Here is a 16,770-nt window from a genome sequence, read left to right on the forward strand (position 1 = left end):
AACACAGAATACCACTATTCTACATAGTGTATATCTAACCAGAAACCTTAATTTTACTACTTGGATCAGATTTTGTGTGTGTGTCTTTTTGGGGCTGCACCTGCACCATATGGAGGTTCCCAGGCTAGGGGTCTAATCAGAGCTGTAGCCGCCAGCCTATGCCGTAGCCACAGCAACGCCAGATCTGAGCCACGTCTGCGACCTACACCACAGCCCACGGCAATGCCAGATCCTTAACCCACTGAGCGAGGCCAGGGATTGAATCCACTACCTCATGGTTCCTCGGATTCATTTCCGCTGCGCCACGACGGGAACTCCTGGATCAGAATTTTACTAGAAGCTTGGGATGTGTCATTACATCTTGGACTAGTCAATTAAGTTTTTCCCAAAAGATTTAAAACCACAACTTCCAGAAGTTACTAAAATAGTTAAAATGAAGACATTTAAATAGCTCTGTACCTTTTCATGAATTTCTCTATTGTTCTGTTTAATAGTTGCATAAAAAAAAAAAATGACCTCTAGGTGTATTCATATAATCAATACCCACTCACAAACACATAAACTATAGGAGTCATCTGTAACAGCAACTGGAATTGGAAACAAGTTCTTCCAAGCTCTAAAATGAAGCCATAGAATTCCAAGGAGTTTTTGGGCACACATGCCTGAAATGCTACAATTCTTTCCTGTACATATAGATAATTACCACTGGTTTTTATGAAGAGCCCCCATAAGTGACAGTGGTTAAGATCATAATATTTGGAATTACACTGCTTGAGTTCAAACTCCAGCTCCAATATCTTTCTAACTGTATGACCTTGATAAAGTCATTTAATATGCTTACTTCAGTTTCCCTATTTGTAAAATGGTGGTGAAAGTGTTATTTATATGGTTCTTAATTAAATTTAAATTTTTTAAAACCATGCATGATAAACAAAACATTCAGAAACTGTTATATAAATTTAACAAGGATGATTTCCTTTCAATCCTGTTGCTTTAGCCAATGGACTTTATAAGTACACACAGATAAAGAAGGAGAAAAAAAAAGTACACACAGAAATTTACGTCTAGATGTATCCATTTATCAAATCTAGGGAAGGCATAAGGACATGAGTTTGTTGTTTTGCTTTTGAGTCCCACAAGTGATTTTGCACTACATCCTGGCAAGAACTGAAAAACATGGTCATACTCCAGATAAATTATCACTTGTGTGAATCAGTTAGGCTAAACTGAAATCGTTTTTAGAAACATTTTCCAATCCTGGAGTTCAGGAAATCAAAGTCAAAATGCTTCAAGTGAGGAAGGAAGAATCTCTGCCACTACAATCTATTTAAATTCATTTGACATTTAATAAGTAATCACTACCAGTACTGGGTAGACCGAGATGAATAAGGGGCCTCTGTCCTCAGGAACTTTAAAAGTTCATGATAATAAAGGACAATGATATAGGCAGGGTTTCCCAAGGTGTGGTACCTGTGTGCATACCACTGTCTGTTATAAGCAACCCAAGTTTTCCTAGGATCAGGACTGCCTGCAGCAAGAAAGAGTAACAACAGATAGGCTCTCCTCTGCAGACTCTCCTGCAATACTGGCATTACTAGTGTCAGTTTTTCTGCAGCCAATCTTAGACACATAAACAGCAGCAGAGCTTGAGCTGGAATAGAGCCACCAGGCCTACCAACTGTCCCTTCCCCAGAAACTGGAAAAAACCAAGCAAGAGAAACAGTCCAAACAGTTCTCTGTGTGCTCATTAATGGGCCACTCAGCCCCTACTGTTTCCAACAAGCACTAAAGAGGAGGATCAGGATAGGAAAGGAGAGTGTGAAGAACATGTTGGGGTTCAGACTTGCTGGGCTACCCTTTCACCCCCATCCGTAAGTACTCTACATACTACACATTTCCCTTTAAAGAGAAAAGGGGTCACTTTAAGAAAACTTTAAACGGCAGCATAGGCTGTATTGAGAATAGGACAAAATTATGGAAGAGTGCAACATGAGAAGTTTTAGAAATAATACTAGAATACATATACAACTGAATGACATATAAGGAATTGTAGAACTGTCCCACCAAAGATTCAAGAAATAAGTACCACAATGATTAGAGAGAAGAAACCAATTCCAGTAAGGATGATCAGGTACGAGTGTCAAAGAAATGGAAACTTACTGGGCTCAATGATTGGGCAAAAGAGGCTCAAGGCACTCCCCAGGAATCAAGGTGTAGGCAGGGAAGAGCTTAAGCAAAAGTAGAGCTATCCAAAGTACAGGGGAACACAGTGAAGCCACTTTAGAAAAGGATAAAGATTCTTAGCTCTTCATTTTCTTACAGAGTAAACTTACCTATATTTACATGGGTTCTTTATTATATATGATTAGACAAATAATAAACGTTACTTGCAATGTGTCACTCCACTGCACACATGAAAATAACTTTTTTCAAAATGATGTAGCTATACAGCAATACCTTAAAACACATTTAATCATTTTGCTATCATAGCTCTAAGATACCTGAACACAGGTGAACACCCTAGTAGGTCTTCACATCTCTAACTTTCATCGGCCTCCTAAAACCATTTGGGATGAAGAAAGCATCCTAATCGTCCTTATGCCACTTAGGAAATTCCAAACAGGCAAAAAGGAAAAACAGAGTAACAGAGAAGAACAAATTAGTAAAGTCAGTAAGTTAATCAACGGAAAATTACATAGTTCAAGGAAAACAGAAATTCTGTTTTCTATATCCTAGAATGTTAGTTCTTTAACTAAGAAACAATGAACGTGTTTATCAGTCTCTTAGTGTACTTTTACTTATTTTTTAGTTTTATACTATACAGAAATTAGTGCTCCCACTAACAAGTTATTTTATGTGCTAATTAGTAACTCTGAAGCAAATGGTATGTTTGCCTAGATATCCATTAGAATGAAAAACATCATTCCAATCCCAGCACAACTTTAACTTGCCTTGTGACTAGCAGAATAACAGTATTCATTTCTCACCTACACAATAGAGAAGTTGGACCAGATGATATCTAAAATTTGACAGTTTTAAATGTTGATGATGCCACGCAACTTACATGCCCAATACACATACATTTTTTCTAAACTTAACTTCTTAAATCAGCATTTTCCCTAAAAATGACAGCAAGTTTCAAAACTACATTTCAGAGAATTTAAAATTCACATCTACTACAGAGTAGCAACTGCAAATATTACTTTCCTTACAAATAAGTTGAAATCCTTTATTTCCTACCAGCCATGTTCCTAAGAATATGTAAGTATTAGTTAAAATTCAGCAATGCATAAAAACCTTAAGGCATAGTTATTTAAAGTAAAATTAAAAAAGAATAGTCTATTAAATTATTAAGTTGAAGCTTTGTATTAGAAATAATTATCTATTTTTGATGATACTCTGCATTCATAGTATTTAAAAATAAAACTACTTTCCTCTGTATAATTCTACCACATAATTGCTAACTTTTCTGAATTTCCAAATTACATGCAATTATTTCCATATTTTCACATACATCTCCATGGAAAGGCTTCAATGACCACTGCAAACAGAGATTTATTAAATAAAGTAGAAGTCCATGCTTTATAACTCAGCATTAAATTTCTCACAGAGAAATCAAGAAAAAAAATTTCCTATCATAGATAGTTATCAACTGTCTTTGTTATTTCCCAACAAATATTTCATTAAAGAAACCAAGTTAGGTGGGAGCTGCCTTTACAGATGATGCCTGTGCTTTGGCCATTCTTCGAACCAATGCTTCTTGTCTTTTTCTCTGAATTTCTTCAGGAGAATACTTTCTATTTTTCTCTTCTTCCTCTAAAAGTGAAACAAAATATAGGTAATAAACTTTACAGACTATATAGTCATTCTGAATGAGTTTTAAGTTTTACTATTTTATTACCCAGATTTGCCACATTGGTTTGGTAAATAAATCACACTAACCTACTAAATACAGGTCTCCAAATATAGAGGGGGTGCAGTACAAGGCTCTAGGCCAAAATGAAATCAAGGCTGATCAATCTGTACCTATCTGATACATTCTTTTCATAGTGTGATTAAATTCGTTTGATTAAAAACCATACATTTTAACTACCCAGCAAATAATTCCAGGGAGCTATGACACCCAATTTATATAACCAATAAATGAATAAATTTTAAAAACAAATTGTTTTGAAAAGTTATATAGATTGAAACAGAAAAGTAGTTAAAATATAATGAATTAAATTCGATACTAATACCTTGGTAGTGTATTTTTATTATAAGATAAGCTATGTTAATATTCACACCTACTTTTTTTCCTCTATAGAGTTCCAGAATTTTCACTTCAGCCATTCAGAAAAAAATTTTTTTGGAGTGATAGATTGAAACTTGTCAGTGAACATGTAGCTCACTGTCAGATACTATATTTTTATTTGGAGGACACATTTTACATAAACACTAGAAAATTATTTCAAAAAGCAGGATATCTGAATAAAATCTTCAAGGTGAATGTCTTTAAATACATAAAAATGTGAAACATTCTGATATAGTCTTATGCAATATACTTTAGGGTATATTTTAGATAAACATACTATAAAAATGTTTTAAATTAGATAAATGTAAATAAGAAAGTTCAATTTTAATAACATATCCAATTTTGCCTCTATGAAAATTCTGTGTTCTAATAAAACAAATTTAATTCCACAGTTAAATTATTTTGGGCTAAAATATTAGATTATCTATATAATGCTATTAAGAATCAAACTTGAAAATAAGCAAACCTATTTCCTCATTTAAATAATGTTTTAAAATTAAGACCATTATCCTACTTCATATTTAAGTGCCCTTCTATTGGTAAACTTGTTTATGTTGTAACATCCACCTTTCACAGAGGTAAATAAGAATCTACATTACTGCCAACAGAGAAATATTACTTACAGTGACATCTAGACAAGTGTTCAGAATTTAGCTGTTATAAGACATTTGTCTTGTTAACTAAGGCAGATATTTGCCCCAAATACACCATCTGTTTCCCCTTCCTTCCTGGCATAATCAGAAATAGAAGAGGGTGTTCAGGGTAAGAGATAAATATCTTGGATAAACTCCTCAGATGATTCTGATGCTTTTTATTTTGAAAACCAATTATCACACAGATTATAGCTATTTTTCCTTACAGAAAGATACTATAAAATTAGTTTGACTAATTTACCTTTTAGTCTCAAAGTTGAGAAACATAAGAAAGTCACAATATACACACAATTTACATTCAGTTGACCATCAAGTTTGGAAGGAAAAGATTAATTAATTAATTGACAGCAGAAAAGAACATAGCTTCACTAAAACTGGCCTTATGACTGGCTTCGCAATATTCTGGAAAATAATTTCAAATGATATAAAGTCACACCACGAAATCTGATTTAGGGAATCATTCGTTTCTCCCATCAGCCTTTCCTTTAACTCAAGCTGTAATAAAAATACATAGCAAGGTCTCAAACTACTGCAAGGTACAAAGCAAGAGTGGCTTTTTCATCTTTATCCTGGAGCAGGGGTCAAGAAACTTTGTTTTCTATAAAGGGCCAGAAAGTAAGTATGCTAACCTTTAAGGTCATGTGATCTCTTGCTGCAGCTGTTCAGTTCTGTCACTGCAGCATAAAAACAGCCATGGACAATGCATAAACAAATTACGTGGCTGTTTCAAATAAAACTTTGTTTATGGACAATGAAATATGAATTCCATATAGTTTTCAAAACATTAGCTATTATTCTTTTGATTTTTCTTTCAACCATCTAAAATGTGAAAATCATCTTGGCATGCTGGCTGTACAGACTATACTATACAGGCTAGAGTTGGACAGGCCAGTTTACCAAACCTGGCCTTAAGGCAATGAGGTAGTTAGATGGGTTTTGTTTCAAAGACATTCCCTAGAGAGCAGCTTGCTACACCAAAGTAAAAGGAGATGGAAACAAGAGGAAATATCAACAAGGTTAATATTATAGAATATGAGGTACTATCAATAAGCTCAAAGGAACAACTGTAAAGTAAACTGAAAGGCAGATTATCCATCTGTTAAAAAATGAAGATAGAGGAGAGTAGACAAGAATTTTGGAAAAACTCAGATATTCCAGACAGATTTAGTCTTTAATGGAATTATAACTATAAGTAAGTAAATTCATGTCACTTATTTAAATATAAACTTAAATATTTAAAATTATTATATTGACAATTTATAAAGTTTCAAAATATCTAGTTTGGGCTATATGTCAGTGTTGATAAGAATATAAATTGATATAATTTTAAGGAAAGTGTTGGAGAGACCCATCAAAATTTAAAACATTCTGAATATTACATCAGTTTTTCAGTAATTAACAGAAATGGTCACATGGGCGTGCATAAATTTACATACAAGTTATTCACTGGGGGGTTGCACTGTCTGTGATGGAACAACTGCAATCGAACTCAACTTCCATCAAGAAAAACAATTACATAAATTATGGTGCATGCATATAATCACATACTATGAAGTCATTCAAAGGACTGAAGCAAAGCTATATGTATTAACAGGAAATAATAGTTACAATATATTAAGTGAAGGCAAAACCAAGTTGCCAAATAGTGTACAGTATATAACTACATCTATATGTGTATATGAATAAAACCCAGAGAAAGTGAATCTGAATCATTCTGGGTGGTTAGAAATGCACTGTAATTTAAAGGATAAATGGAAAATAGCCAGGCAGATCTGGTGTATGCACATGGGGGTACTATGTTTCTGGGGAAGAGCACTGGGCATTAAGAAGCACAAGTAATTAAGCCAGAAATATTCCTTTGTAAAAAATCTCTCAGTATCCGCGGATGACAGACTTTTCACATTATACTGCAGGATGTTCATTCAAATATTTATTAAACATCTTCTAAATGGAAGATGCTGTGGTAGGCCTAGGTATTCACTGATAAGACAGTACTCAATATTTCATTGCAAACTCTGAGTTTAAAAAATGAAGGGAATAAGAGAGACGACTGAAAGAGCTTTTCTTAAGCACTTATAGATTGTTCAAGGGAGGCCTCTGTGAGATGGTTAAAACTTAACTGAGACCTAAGGATAAAACAACACACACCAAAGGGGAGAATGGGGGGACAAATGCTGGAAAGTAATATTAGCTGGGAATAGCGGTCAAAGCTCTTAAACTAGCAAAGAACCTATTCTGTTTAAGAAACTGAAATACACCTGGTGTAGTTGAAGCCAAATAGGTAAGAGAAAAAAGGCAGGTTAAGGAGAGAGAATCCAAAGCCTTGTAGATCGAAGTGTAAAGTTTGGATTTTATTTGAAATATGATGGGCAGTGACTGAAAGTTGCCATTAAGCAGAGGAATGTCATATATGCCTATTTGTTTGTTTCTACTTTTTAAATCTTGTTTTAAAAGACTAATCTGGGAGTTCCCATTGTGGCTCAGTGGTTGACGAACCTGACTAGGAATGATGAGGTTGCAGGTTCGACCCCTGGCCTCATTCAGTGGGTTAAGGATCCAGTGTTGCCGTGAGCTGTGGTGTAGGTTGCAGATGTGGCTTGGATCCCACATTGCTGTGGCTGTGGCATAGGCCAGCAGCTGTAACTCCGACTGGACCCCTAGCCTGGGAACCTCCATATGCCGTGGATACGGCCCTAAAAAAGACAAAAGACCAAAAAAATAAAAATAAAAAATAAAAGACTAATCTGCTGTTTGGAGACTAGAATTGGGAGGGGACAGGCAGAAGAACTGCAGCAGTCTAGTCAGGAAATGTTGGCTTGGATAAGGGTGGTAGCACTACAGAGTGAGAAAAACAGACAGGTTTTTCTTTTCTTTTTTTGGCTTTTTAGGGCCACACCTGTCGCATATGGAAGTTCCTGGGCTAGGGGTCCAATCAGAGCTGCAGCTGCCAAAACAGCCACAGCAACAATGGATCCATGACACGTCGGCGACTTATGCCACAGCTTGTGGCAATGCCAGATCCTTAACCCACTGAGTGAGGCCAGGGATCAAACCCACATCCTCACTGATACTAGTTGGGTTCTTAACCTGCTGAGCCACAAGAACTCCAAAAAAGGACAGTTTTGAAATATATTTTTTTAAGGTAGAACAATGGAACTTGTTGACAGAAAGGAGAATTAGGGAAAAGTGGAAGTAGAAAGAATGAAAGATGACAGGATGTACTGAGTAAGTGAATAATTCTAAACATCATAACTAAAAGTTTTATATCAGATAGTACGCTAGCAAAGGATTAGAATGCTCTAAACCTTCAAATACTGTTCACCTCAATATTCTGCTAAAAATAGGAATAAAATTATTCAAAATTTAGAACAATGAGATATTTAGTGAACATACGGAATCTCATACATACATCTGAGTAAAATTTTCTAGGAAGTAATTCAGAAAATAGTCAAAACATATTTATTGATCACCTACTTTATGCTAGTCCCTGTATTAAATGTTGGCAAAGCATTCAACACAGTCTTTTGAAAACATGAATCACCCAGCATTTGCGTATTATTCCAGTATCATGATTTATAAAAATCACTTTAAGACTTCTACATAAACATCATAGAATAGTTTCTAATTTATGTTTCACAAATTCAACACAACCAATAACTAGTCTGGCTACTTTTCAAAGAAAACAATTTTATACATACCTTTGGAAGGCTGTTTCGAAGATTCAGAAAATTTCACCATAGATTGCTGTTGAACAGCCTTCTCACATAAGGGGTTGACAGTTTTATTTTTCTCCAAACCCTGTGTAATTTTGGTATCAGGAATATTTCCTGTTATATAATTGTTATTAAACTGGGAAAGAATTTGAGAATTTTTCATCTTTGTGAATGTGTACTTAGAAAATCTAACTGTTCTGTTAACGTCACTCTGAGCTTCATCTGCTACGGTCCTATGGGGCAGATGTGGAGTACTTATCAACTTCTTATAGGTACCAACTTCTGTACTCGTATGATCTGAACTCACATTCAAACTTGAACTTCCGGTAAGAACTGATCTGGAACTATTCACTTGTATGGGAACATCAGTGTTATTATTCCAAGAGACATGTAGATTATTCATTGGACAATTTGAGTTCTTAGAGTACAGAGTCAATTTTGTTGTAGCACCTAAAAAACCCGGAGAATTTCCACAAATTTCCCCTTTCTCCATCTTCACGGATTTATTTACTTGTGAGCTATTTGTCAATGAAAATGTATGTGCTGAAATGCTGTTCAGATTCAAATGTTTTGATTGCAGCAACTGACTTCCTTTTTTAGGTGTAGTAACCACGTTTTTGGCTCCATGTTTAGAACTATTATTGATCCCAAGTACACTTTCTGATGTCCTGCTGTTCACTCTAATGTCTTGTTGCTGAGTCAGTCTTTCAATATCATCACAGGCTTGGTATAATAAATCATCATCCACATCATCTTCCCAGGTATTCTCTAACTGATGACCCGCTTTAATAATTTCACTGGCAAATGATGGATCATTCCAGTCATCAAAGAAAGAAGTAAGCTTTGATGCATTAGTCTGATTTGGGTTACCGACACTGGCTTTATTGCCCAAAGTTGCAGAGCCTAAAGGCTCTACATTAGTAGGTGTTTTAAAACTCTGATTAAAAATGGACTTATTTTTTTGTTCATTAGGACCTCCTGTGTTCAAAGTAGACTTTTTTCCAGAAGTATTTACATTAGGAGAAAATTTAATATGAGCATCTTCCTTTACTTTTGTCAGATTAGATCTAGTTGCACAGTCTTGAATTCTGTTTTGAATAACTGTATCACAAAGTTTCTCAAATTTCATTTTATTTCCAGTGGATGATAACTTGTTTGGTTTACCATTTGGGTCTGGTGACAATTTGTATTTTGTAGCATCTGTTAATTCTCTGTTATGTGTCTTTGAAGGAAGATTCTGTAACATTTTTGAATCTCTTAACCTGGCGTCTAGACTTATATTCATTCCTGATTTACTTTTATCATTTATACTGTTAAAGGTACACAATTCCTTTTGATCAGCAATCTGGGCTATTTTAGGAGCGGGGAAAAGTTCAGACATTTCAACATTCTGCATAAAAGGCTCATGACTTAGTAAGTTTTCCCAATCATCCTCAAAATCACTGGTAGTAAGTGCATCAATGGGCCTATTAAAAGCTCCTGGTTCCTTAATACAGGAAGTCACATATGATTTTGTCATTGTAGGAATATCTACTTGATGAGAAAGTGATCCTGGAGTTTTATCTGGCAGTTTTTCAGTGACCAGCGCTTCATTAGTAATGATTTTGTCTTTCGAAGCATTTTTCATTCTAAAGTTAATATTACTGGTGTCCAAGAAAGCATCTGATAGATCCTGGCTTAACTGTCCACTACATTTCTGAGTAGAACCATCAAAAATGGCAATAAAGGCTGCTTCAGCATTTTGGTCAAATGGCCTCTGACTGCTATTTTGATCATTTACCAAAGGCATCTTGGTGTTTTCTTTCACTGGTTTCTTTACTGTAGCGTCTACTTTAGGAACTATATCATGTAGTAACTGTGTCTGTACATTATCTCTGTAATTATTTAAAGTCTCTGCATCTGAAATCATCTGGATAAGATCATGATTTCTGTTTTGCTCTTGAATCACATCTAGCTCTTCCATATTTTTATCAAACTGTTTAGCCAGTTTCATAAGTTCTTCCTCCTGATTTTGTGTTTTCAACCTAGTAAACAAATATTTTAAAAATTATAACTAAGTAAAGTTCTAAGAGTCATAAATATTCAGTTGTTATTTAACATATTTTAAGGTTTAAACTTGAAAATTTTAAATTACATTATAATAATGTTTAAGTCCAAAACTTTACATGTCAAAATTAAGGAAAATAATTTATGACCATTTTGACACATTCACAAAATCAAAATAGAACACTGTTAAAAATGTTTACTTCACTAAATGTCAGAAAAACTGAAAAGTTGGAACTTACTTTGTGCAGCTGATTTTTGCTCTTGATTTTCCTTTTGCAACACTGGGAGTGCAAGGAATAGCAGTTGCACCAATCCACATGCCCAGCATGGAATCTGTTGTTGGTTTCTCATCCTTTGGCAGAAGGGGGAAAAAAAAGGCATCAAGGTACCAAAAACAAACAAACAAACAAAAACACTCTAATTATGCTGAACAATTTTTTTAAAGCAATAAATTCTGGTGATAGCTACTAAACAAACTACAAAACAATGAGAAGCTGGAGGATGGCAATAATAAGTTGCAAGAAGTAATCTATTTATGTTTCAGGTATGAAAACATTCAGAATTGGGAATGCTTAATTTTCAAAAAAAATTAAGTTTTAAAGAATTTAACTAACAAATGCATATTCAATAGTAAAAGCACATGTTTTTATAAAAAGAAAACTGATGGAATTTTTTCAGTTGTCATGATATTCATGAAAACAAACATTAGTATCTCAAATAAACTGTGTAGCAGGAATCATTAGAATTAGGAATAAAAAGATAAACAGAATTCTTCCTGTATCATCTGAGTCTCCAAATTTTCCCTATCTCCACTATAATGTTTAAAGTCAGACAATCCATGTTTAGAAAGAAAGAAAGAATTAACAATACTTAGAAAGAAAGTAAACTTAGAGTAAGTCAGGACTGAGTTAGAGCTAAATGCAAGGTTAGAACTGTTATTTTATGAATGAGACAGGGATAAGAATAAAAATAAGCAGAGAAAGCAGGTAGGGAAGTCTAACCAAGATTAAGGCTAGGAAAAAGCCATTTTAGTCCTGGATTTCTTGCAATACCTTTCCTACTCAATCAAGCATAAACTTAGAGAGTGAATTTATGTATTAGTCACAAACCAAATCAACAAGTTAAACAGGTTACACATTTTCTATTCTATTTTTATATTACCTAAAATAAACATAAACAACTATCACATAAATTAAAATAATCTTATTACTGGATTATAGGTTATTTGAAGGTAAGGGCTTCCTATGATAGTTCAGCATCTAGGAAAATGTTTAGCATAAAGATGATGTCAACTCATGTTTATTCACTAGAAAATTAGGTAAGAAGGTATCAGCAACTTGGTGCTTTAAAATCCTCAACCAATCAACGAGCATTTTTCTCAGATGTCCAGTTGAGCTTAGTAGATTTCAGCTTTGCAAAATACTCTAAGAAAAACAATAATTTTGATTTTAGACTCAATATATATTTTCCCTTTTGTTTCAACAAAAATCTCGGATTTTAGCAACCCAAGCCACTGCAGTGACAACACCGGATCCTTAAACTGTTGCTCCACGAAAGAACTCCAAACTCATTCCATTTTTATATAAAAGTATGACCATAAATAAGGTATCTAAACATATAACTTCATTTAATCCTAGAGAATACTGTGCAGAATTGTACTAAAAAATGATGGGAAAATATACACCATCTTCAAACAAACCACATTGTATAACAAGTATCCCTGAAGAAAGTAAAATGAAAAAGTGCAAATTTTTAAAAAGTCTTCTCTGGAAATATTAAGCTGACTTGAATAATTATTTGAGAAGAATAACTCACCTAAATATAAGCAACATGAAAATATCTTTCTGAGAACACGACAAGCTCTTAAAAAGACCTGGATGCTATCAAAGATTTATATGCTTTAAAAGTTCTCAGTTGAAAAGGGTAATATTTAAAAGCAACTAATTTCACTGTTATTTTTTTTCTTAAACACAAGTTACCACTTGCATAATGCTGCCATTCATTTCTTAATATGAGCTATTATTTCTAGTTCACTTAGGTAAAGAGTCCAATAATTTACTCACTATCTTTCTACCACTATTTAGGCTGACCAGCCCAAACACATTTTACTATGCTTCTTTCAGGTGAAACCCACAGTTAATGAAGATCTATTGTTAACTTATGAAGTAAAGAGTATATGGCATAAATGCCATTTAACTAATGAACTATATGTAAAATGCATTTCAATGACATGCCAAACATGGAATGTAGAGCTAGTAGCAACAGAGTTGTTTTGACTGTGCTAGCTGTAAATTTAGGTATTTTATTGCCACTAAGAAAAACTTTATTTCCTGTCTCCTCCACCTGGATGATGGTGATCCCTGTAACCACAGTTTGGACCCATGCCATCTATTGTTTATGATCAACATATAGCCACTATCCACAGGCATGTCAAGGAAAATGCCAGACTTCCTATGGAGAAGATCCTACACAAAAACTGGATGTTTTCTGGCTTTAAATGTTGCTAAATAAGAAAAAAGAGAAAGGAAAGAGGTTCAGAAAAGAGGCTGATCTAAACTTGTTATTTCAGTTTCACTCAAGCATTATAAGAGCTAAAATAAAGAAGAAATATTTGAAAATTGTTCTATTATGGCAAATAATTTAAATACCACAATTAACTTTAACATAACCTAACATCTGTAGTGCTCTATAGTTTTTAAATAATTTTTATCTAACTCAATCCTCATAATTCAAGAAAGAGAACAAGACAAGTATAATTTTAGTTTATGGCTGAATGAACTAAAACTGAGAGATTTAAGTGACTTGCTTAGAGTCACCCAATATAGGAGGCATGCTGAGAACCAACTCCAAATCCAGTGTTTTTTTCATTTTTATGTTTGCCTCTTGATGATGCTGTAAGTCAACAAGTATTAAGAAAAGCAATTTCAATGGGGAAACAGTGTATTATAGACAGTTTAAAAAAATACCAACTGTAAAAAAAAAAAAAAAAACTTAGAAGTTTAAATTTGTTGTCTGATTCTATTATTTTAGTAAATTGAAAAATGATACCATATGTTGTTAAGCAACACTAGAAACAAACTAAACAAAGCTCTAGTTAAAAATCATCACTCTAACCAAGTAAGATATACACTTAGGAAAATACATACTACCAATTTTACATTTTGTTCCTTTTTTCAAAAATGCATTTCAGTGGTAGAAAAAAGTAATCTTTGCTGCTCTGTTTTTGGAAACAAGAGTCAAATAAGACAAACATTTTTCACATAAATGAATTACTGAAAAAACTTAGTGGCACATTTTTCATTACATTTTGTTCCTTTTTTCAAAAATGCATTTCAGTGGTAGAAAAAAGTAATCTTTGCTGCTCTGTTTTTGGAAACAAGAGTCAAATAAGACAAACATTTTTCACATAAATGAATTATTGAAAAAACTTAGTGGCACATTTTTCATTATTTTAAAATAAACTGTAAAATCACTGCTATTTACCTGAGGAGCAATACGATTAACAATATGGGAAATCTCATCACTATCTGTGGTGTAAATCTGTTTTTTTCTTCCTTTACCTAAAGAAACAAAGACATTTCTATAAATTATTTAAAAATCTAATTTTTAAAAATAGAGGTCATTTCTTAGAAAATAATTTTAATGAGCATGGCTTAAATCACTACTCACTCTGACATCACATGCATATTGTAACAACATGATCATTCAAGATTCTCATAAAACATCTGCTATATAAAAGTTCCCAATGTTATTACCTGACTGAAATTCTGTAGTTAAATCCTAACCACTGATCAAATATTCACCCAGAAAAAAAATGTTAATAACAAATTACCTAACTGTTTTGTCATTGGAGAATTCTGATCCCAAAAGATATCATTCAGTCCATCTGGATCATTAGGAGAACTGAAGGTAGATGACAATAAATCCACTTGCAGCATTCTCTTAGGTGTTTCATACATTTCTACAGAAGAGCAGAACAACTGTTGCATTTTAAAGCATTATTTTACTGCATAACACCCAATGTTAAATAATAGCTTACACTCAATAACTTATTGTCCAATTTAAAATTTTCTCCCAGAAATATTACCCTAACCACAATTGATATTATTTGTTTCACATAAAAATCCCTGTAATTCACAAATTTAACTGTAAATAGCAAATATTTTAAGATAATCTAGTAGCTCTATACATGGACAATACTGGATAACCTGTATTACCACTGGAACTTGGAGGCTAGGGGAACTACCTGCAACTTACAGATACAACTCAAAAATCAAAAGCATTCCAACAGACACTTTAGTGAAAGTATATGTGTAGCCTCCTTTCACCAACTCTATCTAACTTACACTGATTATGTCAAAAAGCTTTGGTGATCCATTTCTTGGGAAGTTTTGTCTAGTATCACTTTTTTTTGTTTACTCTGCAATTACTTTGTCAAAGTAAACTAAAAACAAAAAGGTAACAGAGGCTGTGCTTTAAGACCACGCTCTAGAAAAGAGCTTTTATATGAGTTTCAGTTCTTCCCAGGATTAGAAATCTTTAAAAAATGTAACACCAAAAATGGTTCACAATGAAATATTCAGGGGCCCTTAGTTTCCTACTTTGAGGGACCTTATACAAAGGAACTTCCGGTTTATTCCTAACGATGTGATACATCACCAAGGCTTTGAGGATACAGACAGCTATAGCTTTCCTAAGGCCCCTTCTGTAAATCAAGTCAGGGCAAAATGTTTAGAGGGAAATAATTTCTCTAGGAATACGCTGAAGGCAACAGGTATTATTTCCCCTCTCTCAGCCACTGCTGATGCCTGAAGGAGCAGCCTAGCAATTAGCCTTCCTCCCTCCAACAGGTAAACCCCCACGATCTATTCCTGTGGCAGGGGCAACACGTGGGCTGTACAACCTAACCAGGCAGTGCTCAAACTGGGGGACCAAAGCCGTGGGGGAGTGGTGTTGGGTTAATTTGGGACTCACGCGGGAGAAACCCAGAGAAAGAAAACACGAGGTCAGACTCCACCCCCACCCCTACCCGGCGTTTCCCTGTTAGGAACGGGGTTGTGAAGCTGAGTCGCAGAGGCACTGAGAGGCCGCGCTGCCCACGTCTCACCCTCGGGGTTACTTTTACTGCACGAAGCGGCTGCTGGAGGTTGCTCTTGCTGCGGCAGAGGCCGGGTAGGCCTCTCTCTAGCCCCGCGGGGCCCCGAGCCGTGGGCCGACCTCAGCCGCCTCTTCCCCGGCTCGACCACCGAGCTGCATTCCTCAGTTGCCGTCGCTTTGCGCGGCGTGTTCTTCAGGCCAGGACTGTCCCCATGTTTTCTTCGCCGACTCATTGCCTAGGACCCCCTCTGCTAGCCGCGTCTCCTTTCACATTTTACAATGGGAGGAGTAAGGCAATGGAACTACAAGCGGGACTCTGCGCCAATGGCCGCCGCCATTTTGGCTGTTGAGACGCTCGCAAGGGGCGGGCGCTGATTGGCTGCGTCCGGCGAGGGGCGGGGCGTCCAGGGTGCCGAAGGCGCGATGCAGAAGGCGCGCTTCCGCAGCCCACCTCCGAGCCGGCTCTGCTCTGCCCCGACCGGTCTGGGTAGGAAGTAGTTGTTAAGAGGTAGTGCTTTGGCTCTGTGGGGCTGAGAGGGGGAGCATGTGAGGTGGAAAGAAGTTTGAATCCACTGGTATCTTTTTATTGAATTTACAGTTGGAATTACACATTACTCGGATTTATGTTATTGTGAGTTGTAGTTTTTTCAAGAAGAGGAAATGAAAGGTATAGTTTAGGAAGGAAGGCATAAAACTGGCAGATGATATGTGCATAGAAAAATCAAAAATGGAAGTTATTAAATTAATAAACAGAGTTGCTGATACAAAGTCATATTCAAAGATCAATTGTATTTCAATAGATTAGTAGCAAATATAACACTGACGTTTTGAAGAAATGATTTGTAATAGCATACAAGAGATCAATTAACTATGAATAAATTTAACTAGATTGCAATATCCATGCAGAGAGAATTATGAAATATTTTCAAAGGAATTGAAAACCTAAATAAATGGAGAATTATACTGT

The 16,770-nt window shown here is 35.1% G+C and overlaps 1 protein-coding gene and 1 long non-coding RNA gene across 9 annotated transcripts in view; one reads left to right on the forward strand and one right to left on the reverse strand.

Annotated features, from left to right (window-relative positions):
- Positions 1-456: 456 nt before the first annotated feature.
- ETAA1 (ETAA1 activator of ATR kinase) lies at positions 457-16,151 on the reverse strand. Of its 7 annotated transcripts, none has more exons than XM_085016121.1 (7): positions 15,814-16,151; positions 14,544-14,667; positions 14,190-14,266; positions 10,946-11,058; positions 8,646-10,684; positions 4,918-5,022; positions 457-3,816 (listed from the first exon to the last, which is right to left on the reverse strand). In XM_085016121.1, exons 4-6 carry the CDS (start codon positions 11,032-11,034, stop codon positions 4,952-4,954), a joined length of 2,199 nt encoding a protein of 732 aa, XP_084872247.1. In that variant the 5' UTR covers positions 11,035-11,058; positions 14,190-14,266; positions 14,544-14,667; positions 15,814-16,151; the 3' UTR covers positions 457-3,816; positions 4,918-4,951. The 7 variants fall into 7 exon arrangements, with proteins under 7 accessions (XP_084872247.1, XP_084872245.1, XP_020943091.1 ...); XM_085016119.1 differs by having other exon boundaries at positions 14,539-14,667; XM_021087432.2 differs by having other exon boundaries at positions 14,539-14,667; positions 15,736-16,151.
- The window catches only part of LOC146404752 (uncharacterized), a 167,428-nt gene continuing 165,986 nt past the window's right edge, over positions 15,329-16,770 (forward strand). For both annotated transcript variants that reach the window (XR_014839686.1, XR_014839687.1), the window contains exon 1: positions 15,329-15,556. This is a non-coding gene — a long non-coding RNA (uncharacterized LOC146404752). The remainder of the gene's footprint in view (positions 15,557-16,770) is intronic.

This window comes from Sus scrofa, chromosome 3 (assembly GCF_054392235.1).
Source record: "Sus scrofa isolate SSC_HxYL_T2T_F1_AM1 chromosome 3, Sscrofa_HxYL_maternal_Yorkshire_Landrace_v2.0, whole genome shotgun sequence".
NCBI classification, from domain to species: Eukaryota; Metazoa; Chordata; class Mammalia; order Artiodactyla; family Suidae; genus Sus; species Sus scrofa.